The sequence below is a fragment of the Athene cunicularia genome, assembly GCF_003259725.1.
Source record: "Athene cunicularia isolate RWA chromosome 4 unlocalized genomic scaffold, athCun1 chr4_part2, whole genome shotgun sequence".
Lineage (NCBI taxonomy): Eukaryota > Metazoa > Chordata > Aves > Strigiformes > Strigidae > Athene > Athene cunicularia.
In genome coordinates, this window is record NW_020799099.1 from 31,297,134 (window position 1) to 31,314,994 (window position 17,861).

Consider the following 17,861-nt stretch of genomic DNA (forward strand, 5'->3'; position numbering starts at 1 on the left):
AAAGGACACTTTAGTTTTAGGGGTTGATAGGATGAAGATTCCGTGGGTGCTTACCTGGGGTTACTGCAAGCACGGAGGGGAACACACTGTTGAACTCTGATGTTGAAAACGCTCTCTGAGGCACATCCAGTTTAAAAGGTCAAACTTCTCCAGTGAAGGCTTCCAGTTAAACTGTGTTTAGCGCTGCTGCATTTACAGCCTACGTAAGCCCTCTGTCAGCAACTTTTTTCTTTATATTGCAAACCAGGTAAGAATTGTGAAATGGGTTAAGAGAACAGGGAACAGAGCATTGAGCAGGGCAAGTTTCTCCCCGAGTCTTTTCTGTGATACAGTTGCAGAGGCTCAGCTGGCAAAAGCTGTTAAGCAGGGTAGCAGGAGCACTTATTTTCATGACAGGGTGACTAAATCAGCCAATGAGATTTTTCTGTCGCTCCTGATGGAAAACTGGGCAGCAGAAGGAAACCTGCCATGAAGATCAGCTGGGACAATGATTAACAACATTAAGCAGCCGGCAAACCCTGGGGTTTTTCACCCAGCAGAGCGAACACGCTGCCTGGCCAAGACAGAGAGCTGCACGCTGTCCAGTGACTTCTGCAGGCTGTGAATTCCTACTGAGCCCAGATAGGCAGGAGTCTCAGCTTTTCCCATTAATTATTCATCAAACACACATTCAACCTTAATCCCCAGGTTGAGCGATTCAATCTGTGGCCTCACAGCAAGGCAAACATTTGGCATAAAACCCACAAATTTGCGTTGGTTTTTTTTTTTTTTCCTCCTAATTCACCCTCTCTAATTTTGAGCCTGTCTCATGCTTTCGCTACCAGGAGTCTCAGCTTTTGAAAACTGACCAGTACATGCTCCTCCGCACAGTAACTGGGTCATAGCAAGGGGCAACCAAGCCTGAGGATTAAGCTGAACCTGTACCCACAGCTGACATGAGAGCAGTTCCCCGGGAGAGACCCAGGGCCAAAAGAGAAGAGCCCTTTGACCAGCTTCCTCCACAGCTGATCCCTGTCCTCCTTTCTGCCTCAAGTGAATGGTACATTGCTTTTCCCAAATCTCCCAAGCCATGGAAAAAAAGGCAGACAAGAGGTGTGCCCTAAGGCCTGGCTTTAGGAGGTCTCCAAGGATGGGAAAGGGGCCTGACTTTCTTTATACGCTTCTTAATTTTCAGCATCCTTTAATCTCTACTTCCAGTCAGCACAAGGGCACCGTTTGCAGCAGTGAGGATGAGGAATGAGACGTGCCACGGCCACTCAGCTCTACAAGTCTCTGCTCAGCCTTAGTGTAAGCAGGCTGATGTGGAAACCCATATGGTGGGTAGCAGTTAACCACAACTAAATTCCTAAGAGACAGTGTGGTTAGCCTGAAAGCCAGATCTGATCTGGCTCAGCTCACAATGCTGCCTTTAGACAGCGTCTAGGATGTGAGAAAGTCTGGATTAGTATTACCTCTGCTCAGTGTTATCATTTCTCAGTAGAAAAGTATTCCTCTGGTTTGGGTTCTGTGTGGCTCCAGAAGTAACAAGAGTCTCAAAACGTCTCAACTAAAGGCAAACAGGGTCACAGGACTGGATGGAAGAGACACTAAGTCTTTTATTCCATCTCTTAAGCCACCTCGGTTAAAAGGAAACAAAGCAAACAAAAAGTAAAAAACAGACCACAGAGCTAAAGCTGAGAAATACACTGAGAATTTTGGAAAACAGCAGCCAGAACAAGATCAAACATGCACTGCATGTTTAAAACGACAGCAAAACAAATGGAAGCCACTTAGAAAGCTTGTAAGCTTCAAGTTATCACAGCTTCACTGTCTGACAAGCCAGCATACTGAGCTGCCACGCCTAGTAGGCTAATACCAAAGATTTACATTCTCCCTCCTTCAATATTTTCCATCAGCTAGTAGCCATGTAAACTGAGTGTGGCCACACAAACACCATCCTGCCTCCAGAATGACCCTTTGAGGCCACAGATGAGTTGACAGAGCTGTGGGCCCACATGACATGAGAGCGAGCCAGCTCTGCCCTGTGAACAAGTCCCCGTAAGGAAACGGGCGACCTGTTGCTGTGAGTACTGGTGAAACTGCCTCCTTAATAACTAAGTCAAGGAGCAAATTAAAGAACTTGATCTCCTTTGCAGAACTCTGAAAGTCATCTTCAGTGCCTGGGTCACTTAGTCAATGTGCCAAGAGAAGAACTGCCTAAAAGCTGTATGGCAGAGCGAGTCGCTGCTCAAATACCACGAGAATACACCAGATGAAACTCCTCCAAGCTATGAGGTTTAGAGCTGGAGAGCTGCACTGACTTGGCCCACCGCTGCTCCATCTGGAAATGATCTGTGCATACTCCAATGGTCTGTGCAGTCTGGGCAAAGGAACAAAATAATGGGATAGAGTTAAATCTTAAGGGGGGAAAAAAGCCATCCCAACCTTAAGGCAGCATTAACTGTTAACTGCTTTACTAATCACGTTAGAAAAACTTGCAAGCTAAGTATATCTGCAGTAAATGGCTCAAAATCCAGAGAGTCCAATTTAACAAATATGTGAGCCTGTATTAGCATGTCATCCCATCATGCTTTCCTGCGTCCTCTCCACTGCCTCCCAGAGGGTCTCACTTGAAGGAGAGAAAAAGACAAAGATTAATGATAAACTGCACATAACTTTTTTTTTTTTTTTTTAATCACAAGGCACAGGTTTATACACCACAAGATTTCTGGAAGCTTCTTCTATGGCCACAGATAACACTGTTGCTACTCGAACGCGTTCTACAAATTATGAGGCAGCTACTTGAGGATTCTGATACTACGAAGTACCATTAAGAGCTTACAGATGACAATGAATGACAGAGGAGGAAGAGAGGGAAGCTCAAGCAGGAGCTAGACAGACAGACAAAAGATAATAGGCAAGATGCCTCCAGGATGCGCAAGGATCATAGCCAGAGATTCTCTCTTCCTTTTGGCTTGAGCTTGCAGAGTTGCCTATTTGAGTGAGGAAAGCTCCCCATCCATTTTGGAGCCTGCTTGAGGCTGACTGCATACAGCTGCCAATAATTATTTCACATCATAACTTACAAAACCAGTGCAAAATATTCTCCAACATAGGAATGACTTAGGTCAAATAGCAAATAACATTTTATTTCATTTACAGTGATATTTTTGAGTAGCAAAGGAACCATGACATATAGGAGCCTGTAATAAAAGTTCATGTGTCTTATCTTTATAAAATAAATGAAATCATACACACAACATAAACGAATGTGCTCTTTGAAGACATTTGAAAAATGTCATGTCTTGATACCTATTATTTTACTTATTGGTGTCTGTTCCGTACTGTCTATTCCACTTTGAAATATAATTTGATTGTCAGCATGATAGCTTTTTTTAATCTAACAGTTTTCTCCAAACCCAAATAATATTCTGTTATAAATGATGGTTATTGATGCATAATCTCCAGGACACTAAGTTTATAAAAATCTTCAATGGATATTTTTTAACTGATCTTCACAGATCAACCAAATCTTTGACTTAAAATGCTAGTTATCTTGCAAACAAACATACCTCTACTGCTCTTTACAACTGAAAAAAGCACCTTATTAAAAATTAACCTATCCCTCCATCCCCCTTCTCTTGTCCCCTCACCCATTTCAACCCTTAAAAAATTTTTTATAATTCATATTTGGCAACACTTAATGTCTTTACATGGATTGGGATCTTCCACCCATAGTCAGGCTCTTCATTGATTAAAAGCAGTCACAAAAGTAGAGAGAAGTGACTATAACAAAAATCCATGGATACCATGTACACCTTCTTGGCGTTCAATGCACAAAGCTATAAAAACTGAACATAATTCTGTGGAATAAGTCCTCTCTTGCCATTTAGCGTGCCTTCTAGCCACCCTGGTTCTCTGGAAAATTGCACTGAAAAAGAAAAAAAAGGAAAAAAAAAAAATTACTACATCTTTTTATGCTTGAATTAGTACTTTTAGCTTTAGTTCCATCACACCAGGCAAAGCATCCAGAAAAACATCCTGTCTTCTGCAATGACCAGTTTAAGAATCGGGCTTAGAAAGATGAAGAGGAGGATTAATTTAAATACTTGCATAATACAGGTGTTTGAACTACCTTCTGCTAAGTAAACATGGTGAAATATCTTTTAGGTGCAGGAGACTTCATTAAAGAAACAGTTAATAGAACTTAGGAGAGGTTTATAAAATATAAAATCTAGATGGCTTTGGGGAGAAGTTAGAAATCATATCAAACAGTGGGAAGCAATTTCAGTAGCTGGAGGAAAAGCAAGGCCAAAATCCTGTCTTGAGGAGAAGCAATGAATCTGGAAGCCCAGAGCCACAGAAGAAAGACGTAGGACCTTAGTCTGCATATAAAGTAAGTGTATAAAGGGTGACAGGGGAAACAGAAATGATCCAGATCTCAGTCCAAGCGTCATCACAGAGTAGAGCTGCTGTTGGAAGAAACCAATGGACAAAATCTGACCCATTTTTCTGGTTAAATCCTCCCTCTGTAATTCAAACACCTAGCACTGTTCACAAAACATGAAGGAAAGGCTGGAATGACACACACTGTTCCTCATGGCCATCCTAAAAGTGTTCGCCACTGCTGATCCCAAAGTTTATGCAAGAGTAGCCGTGAATCTAAAATAAGAAAACTGTCAGCTCTGACTCTAAATGCCCCACAAGTTACTCTGTGAGCAACAGAACTAATGAAATCTGGCTTCCTATGTATATTTGACAGGAAGTTAAAAAAGAAACAGAAGCCTCGTTTATCTGGAAAACAGTTTAAAAAGTCCTCAAATTCCCCAATCAAATTTCTCACAAGAACACGATACAGGTACCTATTCACCTATGTAACTGTAAAATTCCACACTTTTAGCAACCTACAATATTTGCTACCATATTAATTTATCCTCACAGTGCTTCTGAGACAGACATTATTTAGGGAAGAGATCAGAGAAATGCTGAAGCATGTTGCCAGCCATGTCAGTGCTTTATTTAAAACACATTAACACATTGAGGAATGAGATATTTGCAGCCTTCTACAAATCAGGGAAATAACAGTTAAGAGAAAGCAACATGTTAAGTCTCACTTTCAAAAGCACTGTAAGGCTCTAAATTTCAGCACTTAAAACATACTTTCCTCTAGTTTTTTTCCTGGTGTCCTATTATTGTCAGACAGTGAGGCTAGAAGCTCTGAAGCCATGGTTTAAACAACAGCTAGATCTCCAAACAATCCAGAAGCTTTCAAATGAGACTGATAGTTTAGATTCAGATTGAAAGTCTGGGCTTATAACGAATATATTTGACAGAAAGATTCCAAAGGAAAACAAAAAAAAACAAAAAAAAACATAGAAAATTACCTTTTAGGATCTCTGCGCATACAGTAACTTACATTACTATTAGTAATTAGCAGGCCCTCCTCTCCCTTTGTCATTTTTATTCCACAATTACAGAGCACACATGCATTTGAAGCCGCATCGCTGACACCACCACAAACCTCCCTCCAGCAGCTCCACTGCAGCGGACGGAATTCCACCCTTCCCAGCAAACAGGCCAGCCGCTCCAGCGGGCAGCCAAATCTCTCCCTGAAGTCTCCCATGCCTATGGAGCACAGCTGTATTACAGGAAACAAACTCCAAAAAAAAATGACAGATTAGGAAGAAAAACAACTAGAAAACCTGGAGGTGGGAAATTTCTACTTGTCCTCTGGAGCTCAACCTCAATGTGGATTTGAGAGAGGATAGATATTACTGGCATTTGAGTGTCTATACATCAAATGCTTGTTCAAAATGAGGGCAGGCCTCATCGGAGGTGATCACACTGAAATTTAAATTTACCTAAAATTAGCCCAGGGGAGGAAATGCTCAAACTGTGCTGAATCACTGGACTCAACACAACAACAAATTTCAAAAGAAGTATTTTCCAAGCCAGTTTGATAACGTACTATTGAACTCTGCACACTGGGGTGCATTCAGAGATAACGCATGATGGCTGAGCAATTAGACCCGAGTGAAAATGCCATTTTCACTCCAGAAGACTAGACATGATGGTACAACTGAGCTCTGTGCTTAGAAAGTTAAATATCCTACATGTACGCTCAGGGCCTCCTTGTTAGCAGAAGTGTCTTGTAGACTCTATGAAGACTGAAGAAAGAATTAGCACTTAGATTACGTGCAAGATCACCATTTCTAGAGGTCAGCCTTTTTTAAAAAACAAGCAAGGAGTCATTCTTAATGTTCGGCAGTAGTGGTGAGTGTCATGTCAGGTAGAACTTCTGCCCCCACTCAAATCACCTCACACAAGAAGGGTTAAGACACCCACGTACATCACTGACTACTTCTGCGGACAAATGCTATCAGCGGAGAAGCTGCTTTAAGCTCCAATGATCCTGCTTTTTTTGCTAATCCATTCCCACAGTTTAGTGTACAACAGCATTTATTTAAAATAAAAAACAGTTTACCACACCAAAGATATTTTGTTGTCATCTCACAGCTCTTCTTAAACCCAGGACACAGGCTATTTCTGAAAAAATATCCTGCTCAATAAGAGATGTTCCACAGTGTCCCCTTTCTGTCATTTCTTCTCCGTCAACAACGATTACAGTTCTTAACACTTTCTCAGGCCTGCCTCATTTAAAAATACCTTGCTGCAGAAACCACACATTTAGCCTTAAAACTACAACTCATTACTGGACCAAGCATCCCATAGGACTAAATCTTATATTGGCTAGGGACAGGAGGGGAAAATGCTTGTAGTGTAAAAGATACAGAGCAAAGAACTAAAAAACAAATATTTTCCTCAAGGTTTAACAAGCATACAGCAAGACTGCACAACAATACCAATCAGAGAACCACCACCAAAAGCCAATCACCTCTTAGGACAGGGGAAATAGCAGCAAAGTTGAGAGCCCAGAGTGGGACGGCAGCTTCCTCAATACCTGCTGCCAGGCCATTTCAACAGTCTCGCTCTAGTGGAGGCAAAGTGTAGGGCAAAATGTCTGACCATCAGGAATGACAGCAAGCGCCACGGAACAATCACACCACCTCAAATGGACAAACAAAATCAACACATTTTCAACTTGCTATGAGATGCTTTACGTAAAAGCTTTTCTGATTTCATCTAATCAAGAAATACTGTAAGGTCAACTTGATATTTGCAGTGTTTCTTCTTATTTTTCTGTATTCTCCATAGGAAGTGGCTTCAGTATTGCCCATGTTACTACTATCTTTACTGCAAATACTCTGAATTGGCAATCAGCTCTTCCCAGAGACTCAGTGCTATAAGCAGACCTTGTTCTGCTTTAGCAACTCAAAAGTTTCATGTGTCTGGACTACAAATGAGACCAAGACTCATTTACACAGCAGTATTAGTTCATTGCCTAGGTGCCACTAAATTCAGCAGGACTGAATCAGACACTGATCCACAGCGATTTCTACACCTCTGTGGAAACTAGCTGTTACAGGGGGTAACAGAAACAGGGGAGGCAATCTAACATGCATGGTGGCTGGCATTAGAGGGCCTCCCTTTCTGATGGACTGCTTTACCAAACAAAGTAAGTAATGACCCCAACAAGCTACGTAAGTCAGGACTGCATTCTGTGGGCAACAGAATTTTCACTGCTAAAACCACTACACCACCAGAATACACTTCCACAGAACTCAATCACGCCGGCCAACGTTTCACTAAGAAATTCAATTAACGAAACAAAATGCATTTGCAAGCCCTCTGTGTTTAGAAATCCCTACGGGGTTTTGAAACAATCCCTATGGGTAAAGTTGACCACAGAAATACACGAACATTTATCATGTTTAGGGTTAGCATGGAATTTGAAATTTAAAAACTTGCTGTTTCCCTTAAGTATGTTGTGAGAAGCAGAATTATCTGGTGGACAGCACACAGGGCTAGGAGTCAAGGCGTCTTCTTCCTGACTCTGCTAAAGATTTTCTGTGTGACCACAAATAAGACGGCCTGCCTATAAGGGCTCAGGCTTGTGAATGAAAGCACACTGATACATGGTGAGAAATTGGTGAGCGGTGGAATTCAGATTGCAGACAGACTTTCCTACATAGCTCCTAACCTCCTATTACCACTGGTGGAGATCTAGTCAATACAATGAATAGAGCGAGCACCCAAAGAATAATTTGGCTCACTCTAAAACGGAGACAAGAGGTTGGTTAGCAGAGTTGCTGCTGAGTTCCCTGTGCTGTAACGTAGTGACCTGTGTGTAGACATTGAGACTTGGGTGGGGTCTTTCTGCTCTTTCTCCTGAGTTGATTCCCATCCCACCTGACAGCCAAACATCTCTGACAGTCCTGCACATACACCAACTGTAAGGTAAAATGAATCGGTTTAAACATCTTCCATTTTAACATTTCTCTTCTGGAAACCACTGCTTCCACAACACGGTTGGCAGGAGCAAAATCAGATGGGTTAACGACTTCTTCAAACTTCTAGCAAAATCAGAAATTTGGTAGTGCTCTTCTGCTACTTTTTATTGGTGAAGTGGCTGTAACTTTCAGCAGCAGCCTGGGGTAACTACCTCCAAACAGTATGGAGGCATCTGAAAAGGAGAACATCTGTCCACAGCATGTACACTCATTTTCTCCAGATGTAAAACGGAGATAATTAACGCAGATGAATGTTTCCAAGTGCTTTGAAATCCACAGGTGAAAGGTGCACTAAGAAGTAGCTTTATCCTCATTTTAACCTCAACATCGTAATTATTTGAACATACAGTGCAATACAATATTTTGGGAGTATAACATCTCTTCAGTATAAATCCTCTAATTGTCAGTACCATAAGGACAGACAGTCCAGAAGCCACAGCATGAGTAAGAGGGAAGAGAGTGCCTTGGAGTGAAAACCAGGGACATCAAATAAGGCTGGCACTTTGTTACACTAGGAAAGACAAGAGGGGGATGACAATGGCTGCGTGAACACAGCTTTTTGTGTTCCTTCTGTGCTTTGTAGGGATGATGGGTGACACACCTTTCCCGAGGAAAATTACTATAACAAAACACTCCCTCAGCTTTCCTCATATTTTCTCTCCCCAAAAAATTGATTTTAAAAATTGTAAAAAGCCTTAATGAGAGCAATCTTGACAAGTTTTCAGGAAGCTTTCCTGCTAGAAATACTGCCAAGGAATTTTGTTGTGTAAACACCATTTACCCTATCTAAAACACTACTCCCTAGTGAAATTCCCATTTACTGACTTACAAGTAGTCTCTTTCAAGAACCAGATATTTAATAACATTTGGCTCCAAGGCTGGCAAGGTTTCAATGCCAGGCAGTCTGAGTATTCTTTCCATGATTATTGGGAATATCGGCTTCAACACAAAAATATACAGCCAGCACATGTGTCTCAATCGCAGATCATACTCTGCTTCTTCCCATATGTGCCCTTACCCATCTGCAAACTCTCCAAGCTTTGCCTCTAACCACTTGAATTCTATTGTTATGTGCTGTCAATAACATAGCCTGTAGCAACTGGGAAATAAAAATATTGGCACAGCCTAAGGTAAATTGAATTGAAGATTAAAAAAATTAAAAAAAAATCCAGTGGATATTGTTCAGATTACATTACTCATTTTCTTACACAATTCAATTAAATAGAAAAATTTGTCTTTTCTTTTTAACTTACCAGATGGCACCTTAGCGTTTATGTTCTATGACACTTTAATGGAAAGACCGTGGGATTCAGAGCAGCACAATGCACATGGAGTATTGAAAACACCTGAACATGCAAATGTTCAGATTCTATATAGATTCCTATCAGGTGATGTAAAGCTTAATTTAAAATATTAGTACATCTAACCTTGTCAGCCTGAGACACAAACAGATATTTTTGTCTCCATTTAGAAACAAGAAATGGAGACAGGAGTAAAGGTTAAACTTTTACCTTCTTGCACCAATATTACATTTAGCAGCTATGACAGGTGCAAGACTTCACTAAATGCCATTATCCTGTCTCAGGCTAGAGCAGCCAGAAAGATTCATCCAGGGTAATAACAGGTAAGAGAGAACTGCTGCAATCAACTTCTGTGGACCAAGAGGGACAAAAGAGAAGAACAGGGAGGAAACAAAGGAGAAGAATGTGAAAGGAAAAAACTCAACAAACACTGAGAGGTAAGAGGCAGGATTAGAAAAGTGAGACAAGCAGGGTGGAGAAAGGAAAGACAGATAAAACCTTCACTAATGGAAGCAGCACTTTTTAGTAGACATTAATTTAACAGTTACTTTAATGGTTGATACTAGCTGTATGTCAACTTGATTGATGCACTGTCACTTTGATAGTTAAGGTTATTGGTAGAACTGCAGAACTGATGTATTATTACATCAATTCTTCATTTGGGGCCTTTATTAGGGCATATGGGAATTTAAATTGAGTAGCTGAAGAACCTGACTTGATTCACTGGAATCTGATCCCAGCATAGACACAAGGGTGCCTAGCTCAAGAAGAAAAGGCCGATGCGAAGGGACTTCAGAGGTTTCAAATACAGAGACTGGTCTGCACTCTCAATGAGAATACCCTGCTATATTGACAGAGCCATCCACGGCATCACCTGTTGGGAACCATTATGGAATGACCATTAAGTTATTACACACATCCAGTTACTGCCTTATTACTTGCATGTTCTCCTCCTCCTTTTTTTCTGCCAATCCACAGCCTACCTTCAGCTGAAAGCTCTGCAGGACAAGGACAATGACTATAAAATAACCAGGTTACAGTGGAAAAAATAAAAACAAATGTATTTAAGGAAATGTGATCTTTCCCACCGGAAACCTGCAATTAGGTTTTCCAAATGCAATCCACATAGCCTTTTCCCAAGCTTCCAACCATATCTGTATGATGATATAGAAAAAGAGTCTTACAGTTGAAACATTTCTCCACATCTGCCAAAGAGTCAAATTCCGTACTTGTTCTTGGACAACCCAACTCTTTGGATGAAAATTTCAGCTGGGGCTATAATGCACCAAACCCACGGTAGCTTTGCCATAGCTTCTAGCGATTTCTTTGTGCAAGAAAAGAATGTTAAGACTGCTCTCGCACAAACGCATGACACAGAAGCAACTGCTTCTTGAAAGACTTTCTTATCCCGTGCCAACACATCAAGTGTGCAACCCTTGCTGTTCTGCATGAGGAATGCCTTTCTTCCATGCATCAGATCTTTTCCCCCATGCACTATTTTTTTTTACTGTAAAGAGTTTTATGTCTGCTGAAGATCCCTATCAGTCATGGTTTAAAAAACTTAAATTAAAATAACTTGCATTAGAGACTTTAAAAAAAGAAATCATTTAGCTAATTCATCTTTAAAAGGTTTCCCACCTAACCTGATTCAGCTGTGATTTGCTTGCAAGCCTTTTCTAATAGGAAAGACCAAGTATGAATTTGTAAAGTGGGTGCCTAGTAGGGAAGAACCTAGTGGAGACCCCAGACCACCTTATGCTGCAAAAAAACCCAAACTGAACTCTGAACCAGGCTTACTATTTACTTGTTTGGGAGGAGGCAGAGGACAGGAATGGCCTATGCTCCATCTGCTTTAAAATAAGCATCACAAAGAAGGGGAAGGAGATGCCTATGTGTGATTTGTTGTTGTTATACATGCTAAAAAAAAAAAAAAAAACCAAAACAAAACAACAAAAACCAAAAAAAACCCCACCCAAACCCCAACAAGATTCCACTGAACTTCTCAAGTGTTTCAGCTCATTAAACAAATTAGGAACGTTCTACTGGGGTTGGGGAGGATAAGACAAAAAGGTTTTCATTTATGAGAAAAACTTTCCCACACACACTTTTGATCCAGTGCTAACAACAGAGCTAACAGGGTACATTTTAGGAAACAGAAGACATATTTAGTTAGCTTTTTAATGTCTGTAGGTTGATGTTTTCCATCTGTTTTATTAGATTATGTACTCTTCTCTTTTTTCCTGCTGGATGTAAACTGGGAATTGGGAACACTCCTCCTTTATTGGACATCCAACCAAAGGTTCGCACATGTGGTATTTGAATGACTGAGCAATACATCCCCTAAGTGTGTTTGGTCATGCAGAATTAAATGCCACTTTCCCTCTGGAAAACACATATCAGGTTTCTGACCTGGTAGCAAGCTAAAAGCTAAAAACAGATGAGAAGAAAACAGGCATTGCTGCAGAATTTCCAGATTCTTTAGAGGCCAGTGTGGCTCTTACTACCCCCCGGCCTCTAGACAGACTGAAAGACTGAAATACTGGTCTCAGTAGTCACAAGGTTCTTCAGGATGTAACAGTTCACTTTGATTTCCCCCATCTGCACAAAAAACTTGGATGAAGACTTGCCCAAACTTAAGAGTCTTCTGGTTTTTAGTGCGAATGCAATTTTTTATCAAGGTCTTGTAATAAAAACCAGTCTTACCGTGCTGCTGCTACAAATTAAGTTCCGCTTAGAATTATTATTAAATTACATTTAAGTAACAAGAATTGCTGAATTTGTCCAGGCCCTGTTGAGCCATTCCATACCACCTCTTATAACAGGAATTTCCCTGTGATAGAAGAAACTATAGAAGAAACTACGCTCTAACATCATCTGCTGCATCTTCAGAGCTCGTATTACAGCATAAGCTCTAAAGACTTCATCCCTATCAGTTTGAAGTCCCTGTGCAGTTGCTGAAAAGTAGAGCCATGGAAGCTCACTGAGGAGCAACACAGTCTTGAGCTCAGGAATCACCTTCTGGATGTTCATATGTCGTACCATATTTGGGCCCATAGAAATCTTTACACACAGCCCTTCATTCTGCACCTCGGTGAATATTCCTTTTTCTACAAGTACACGCACACACCAGAGCACCCCTTGATCCAAAAAAGCAACACTCCCTTCTCCCTTGAGTGATCACCTGATTTACTTGGAGCTCTGTTTGCTTGAAAATCCTTAAACAATTTTTTTTTTCCTTTAAATGGAATCCCATACGTTATTTTACAACAATAGTTCACATCAGAAAAAAATCTCAAAAAACCCTAAAAAAACATTTTCATAGGCCAAGATGGTTTTTCTCTATTGTTGAACAACATTTTTTGGTACTACGACACATTTCAATGCTGCTGAAGAATTAGACCAATTGAAAGTGACTACTCACCAGAAATCAAAGGCATTGCTTCACGGGCTAAGTTTATGCAAGTAGCTTATGCATACCAGAAATCTTCTACGTCACCAACTGTGTGCCACCAGCAATGTTGGCAGAATAGCAGTTCGGCTTGTATTTTTATCCAAAGCCATTTTAACACTTTTGTCAATTTGTTTTCCATTGCTTTATATTTACTCAAGCAGTACTTACCATCTTCAAAAATTGCTCCTATCTGAAACGATAATTCGGAGCTATGTTCTGCTTCACATGGATAAACTGCTCTTGCTTTTCGGTGGGCAACACTGAAATATGAAATTATGAATTATTTTTTACTATTATAAAGACACTCTCTCAACCATTCTCTCTCCATTCTCCTTTAGAGATTACTAAAACTTTAAACACAATCTCACATGCATCATTATAGGCTTGCAATTCATATACACAAAATGCCAAAGCTAAAGCTTCACAGCTGACTGTTGGCATTTGTGAATATCATACTCCCAACTTTATGCATGCTTATTTTTATGACAGTTAAACCTGACTTTCAACTGCAGTTAAAATTTTGCCAAGTGTTAATCGGCAATGAAATCAATAGTAGGCAAAGCATACTATACTTAATTTATAGACTAATCATCATTGTATTTTCTGAAATGTTTCCTCATGAATCTTGCAATTCAGCTTTCCACTATCACTGTACAGAATTTGCTTTTTATATTTGTTTACAATGCAACATTACTAGACTACTGAAGATGCTGATTTGTCCTAAAGGCAGTAAGAATTCTAACATTTCAGGCAGTCTTTTAGAGGTGTTCTCAGGATGCTCAGTAATCAATATGAATTTGTCCAAAGTACTTATTTCTCCAAATACCATAAGCAGAGATCTTGGAATATATATTTTTGGCACGGGTTATTTAATCACGTCTTTGCGAACTGACAGCTTGCTGCTGCCCAGTGATGCTTTCTTTGTTTAGACACAGCACCCACAACATTAAATTATCTTTTGTTGAGCCAAGGCAACAGCTACACATAAAATACTGGGAAAGATACTCCCTGCCCCAAGGAACTTGCAGTCAATCAGACAATGCAGTTCTGGTGCAAAATGTGACCGGTAATGTGAAATGGAATTTTGTTACCAAGTGTTGAAAAGAATGTATGAATATACTCAGCTACTGTAAGTAGAAAAGCAGATACTATAAAACTTGAAGGAAAAAGCTAAGATAATGAAGACCTTCAAAGGAAAAAAGTGAAAATACTTCAAAAGATGGAAAACAATATGGAAGGAAGCAGAAACAGGATGGTCAAAAGAGTGAAAGAAAATAATGAAACCACAGAGAGACGTAAACACATGGGCAAGTCTTTCAGAGTCAAGAAGGACACACTAAGAAACTTAAATTTGACGTGGGTGACCATGGAAAAAAAAGAATTTTTATTTTAAAAGACACTGAGAAAATCACTGCAGCAGAGACACACTATGAATTGACCACCCAAATCAATCTGCCTGTATTAACCAAAATCACTGGCTCAGTTTGGGTGTCTTCTACAAGGAAGGTGTTCAAAGAAAAACTAAGACAAAGTAGGCAGTTGTTGTATTCCATCAAAATTGCTAAGGTTGCATTCACAACCTGAAGAATACATGAATTAGCTATTTTTTAAAAGATATGGATAAATAACAAGCAAAAGTTGAAGTGTACATCATACCTTTCCCCTGCTCTGTCACTCCCAGTGGCAGGGTTAGGGAAGAAGAAAGCGGATGGTGTGGTATTTGTGGCAACTGGGTTAGCAGATGGAGTATTCATCCACGAGACCATCGATGGGCGGCTCTGACCAGGACTAAGAGGAAATATATCCAAGGCACAGTTAACAAGGTGAATAAAATTTCTTTTCATACCAAAATGTTTGACTCTTAATAACTAGATAACTAGTTAGATCCTCAAATTCAAATCTAATAATAATGTCGAGTTGATTTTACAGACGTGGACAACATGTTTCCTCATTTCTTCCTTGAAAGTATTTCTCCTGCATACCTTACATTCTAAGCTAAGATGAATTACCTGAGATGTATGACATAACCAATAAAAAGACAGTATTCCACATTCCTTATCTAATAAAGACAGATACAGTGAAACTGCATATAGCAGGCTATTATTTGAGCTGCCACTTTGCCTCTCCAAGTTTTGATGAATCTATTTAAAAACCTTCTCAGTGCTGTACTAAGGCATGTATGACTGGGAAGGCTTCAAAAGAGGCTGCAACTATTACAACACTGGGATCACGAAGCTGGCTCCGGATTGAGATCTCAATCGCATAATGGCTGCCCTCACAAACACACTATTCGAATATGTATTACTGGCTGAACACAGAGTTGCCACAAGAGGAGAAGAAACAGCACCCAAAGCTAAAACTTTTAGTAGTCACTGAAAAACATACAACGTAAAGGATGTTCCTAATTTTACACCTTGAAGAACTAGAGCACTGCCAGGCTTTCTTTCACTGCATGGACAAAACAACCAATAGTCTAAACATTTAATGTCAGCATATCTTTGGAACAAAGAGCTGGACTTCAAAAAGTTTCTATGCAGGAACAGAATTAAAATCATTCGCACACAGCTTTGACAGAGGAATCACCTCTCAGAAGAACTGACTTCCCAATACAGCATTTATCAGTTTGTCTTATTCCAAGATTAACCTCTTAGCACAAATCTGCAAAGTACCACCAAAATCTAGGAATCCAATCAAGAAGGTTTTTGTAGGGGTGTAAACGCACACCTAATCAAGGTATTGACCAAAAGAAAAAAAAAAAAAAAGAAAGAAAAAAAAAAAAAAAAAAAAACAGTTATAATTGTAAATGAATAAAAGAAAGCAGGAAACCTAACTTATACAGCTGATTTTAATCTTCTTGTGCACCGAAGTATTTAATTTCTAGAAGAAAGGATCACTATTGTTGGTTTGCATAACATGGTTTACAACCAAATTCAACTTTTACAAACTGATTTTTCTAGCCAATATATCTCATAGTCATTCTAGCAATTACATAGTTAAGCAGATGTTTATTTTGATTATTAATTTTTAAGTTTAGTACATTACAAAATGGTGAAAGGCACATTCCTTATTTAACAAGACAATAGTTTTTCCTTTGGATCTGTGTCAGGCAGCATTTGGATGAAAACCGGAATTCACAGTGTATGAAAACAGCATTCTACAGTTAATTCCACTAATAAAAATGAAACTTAGATGTGCTGGAATCTTAATCATAAAAAGAGTTTATCAAAAAAACACGCTTTGCTTTTAAAACTATTGGATTTACCAAATAAAGGAAAAATTCCTATGTAGTAAACTGAGTGAAAGCTGGACTATGCTGACTATATTAACTTTGGGAAGAGGACATCTAGCCTGCTCCACTGCTTCTGAATCTTCCACTACACCATCGTTTACATCTTCCAATAATTACACACCTTTGAAGACCAGCCCCTACATAATTTGGGGGTTTACTTTTACTTGGAACCTGTCCTCTTCCTGCCATTTTTATCTAATCATTGAAAAATTTTCCTCGGGTAAAACAAAAACCTTCAGCTAAATGTGACTTTGTTAAGAGAAGAAAATCAAAAAGCGAACACCAGCGTTTGTATAATTTTCTCTAAATACTGAGAATAAAAAATTTCTCTATGGTACTGAAAAGCTGCTAGAAAGTTTGCTAGGAAGTTGATTATTTCTGCTTTAATTTATTTACTTAACTCCCTAACATAGAAGGTGAACCTAAGACAAAATTTTTTCAAAAGTGAATTTAAAAAAAAAAAATATCCTAGTTGCATAGACTAAACTATTATAGTTAAAACAATCCTGATATTTAAAGAAAAAACATTTTCCTTGTGCTCTCATTTATTCAATTCAAATCAATTCCAACACTAAAATTAGTGTCAAGCTGATTTCTGAAACCTGTAAAACTACAGGAAATAGAAAAAAAATGTTCAGAGTATACTGCCAGAGGAGTATTAAAATGTTTCTAATGCAAACTAATCATGATTTAAGAATATTCTAGCACGTAGTCTTCTCTAGTGCATACCTCAGACGTGCGTTGTTTGGGTTTCAACAAGTGAAAAATAAAATCTTCCATTTATTAAATATTTCATTGAAACATGTATCATATTAATCAATGCAACTTAGTAGGTCAGCTCTAGAACAACACACACTGCCTGTAAGACACAGGATTAATGATTTCAAAACAATATTCAGTACAGAGAAGACACAAAAGATACCCTCCAACCCAGGAAGGTCATGGTCATTCATAAGAATACTTGGAATAAATTCCAGACGGTTTCTTGCTGAGACTTGAAGAGAAAAAAAAAAAAAAAAAAAAAAGGAAAGGTGCACAAATAAAGGAACAGAAGATGACAAAAAATGTACAGATCCATGTCACAACATGTTCATTTCCCAAGTTACAGAGACACAGCAAGAGGGGTAATCTAACAACTAGTAAGACTACACTGTCCTTTACCAGGCAGCTTTATGTAAAAGCATGTAAAAACTGGCAGGTTTTCTATGAATTCTGAGCCACTTCAACGGTTCTAGTGGAAAAACGTTCCAAAAGGTCAGGTACGTGGAGCACAGGGCTGTTCCCTCCCCCACTTTTTGATGAATCTGTTTAATACATTTCAGCTGTAGCAAAAGCACTGCACCACAGCTCCTGAATTCACCTGTCGCTTTCAGCTCCCAGTTACCGAGCAAGAAATCATGCTCTATAATATAGCGGGGGGGGGGGGGGGG

General features: G+C 39.4%; 1 protein-coding gene across 3 annotated transcripts in view; it reads right to left on the bottom strand.

The window, feature by feature from the left end:
- ARHGAP10 (Rho GTPase activating protein 10) overlaps positions 1-17,861 on the bottom strand; it is a 130,820-nt gene continuing 112,959 nt past the window's right edge. For all 3 annotated transcript variants that reach the window (XM_026848015.1, XM_026848016.1, XM_026848014.1), the window contains 3 exons: positions 14,799-14,930; positions 13,311-13,402; positions 1-3,910 (listed from right to left, as the gene is read on the bottom strand). In XM_026848015.1, coding sequence (XP_026703816.1) covers positions 3,822-3,910; positions 13,311-13,402; positions 14,799-14,930 — 313 coding nt within the window. In that variant the 3' untranslated portion in view covers positions 1-3,821. The remainder of the gene's footprint in view (positions 3,911-13,310; positions 13,403-14,798; positions 14,931-17,861) is intronic.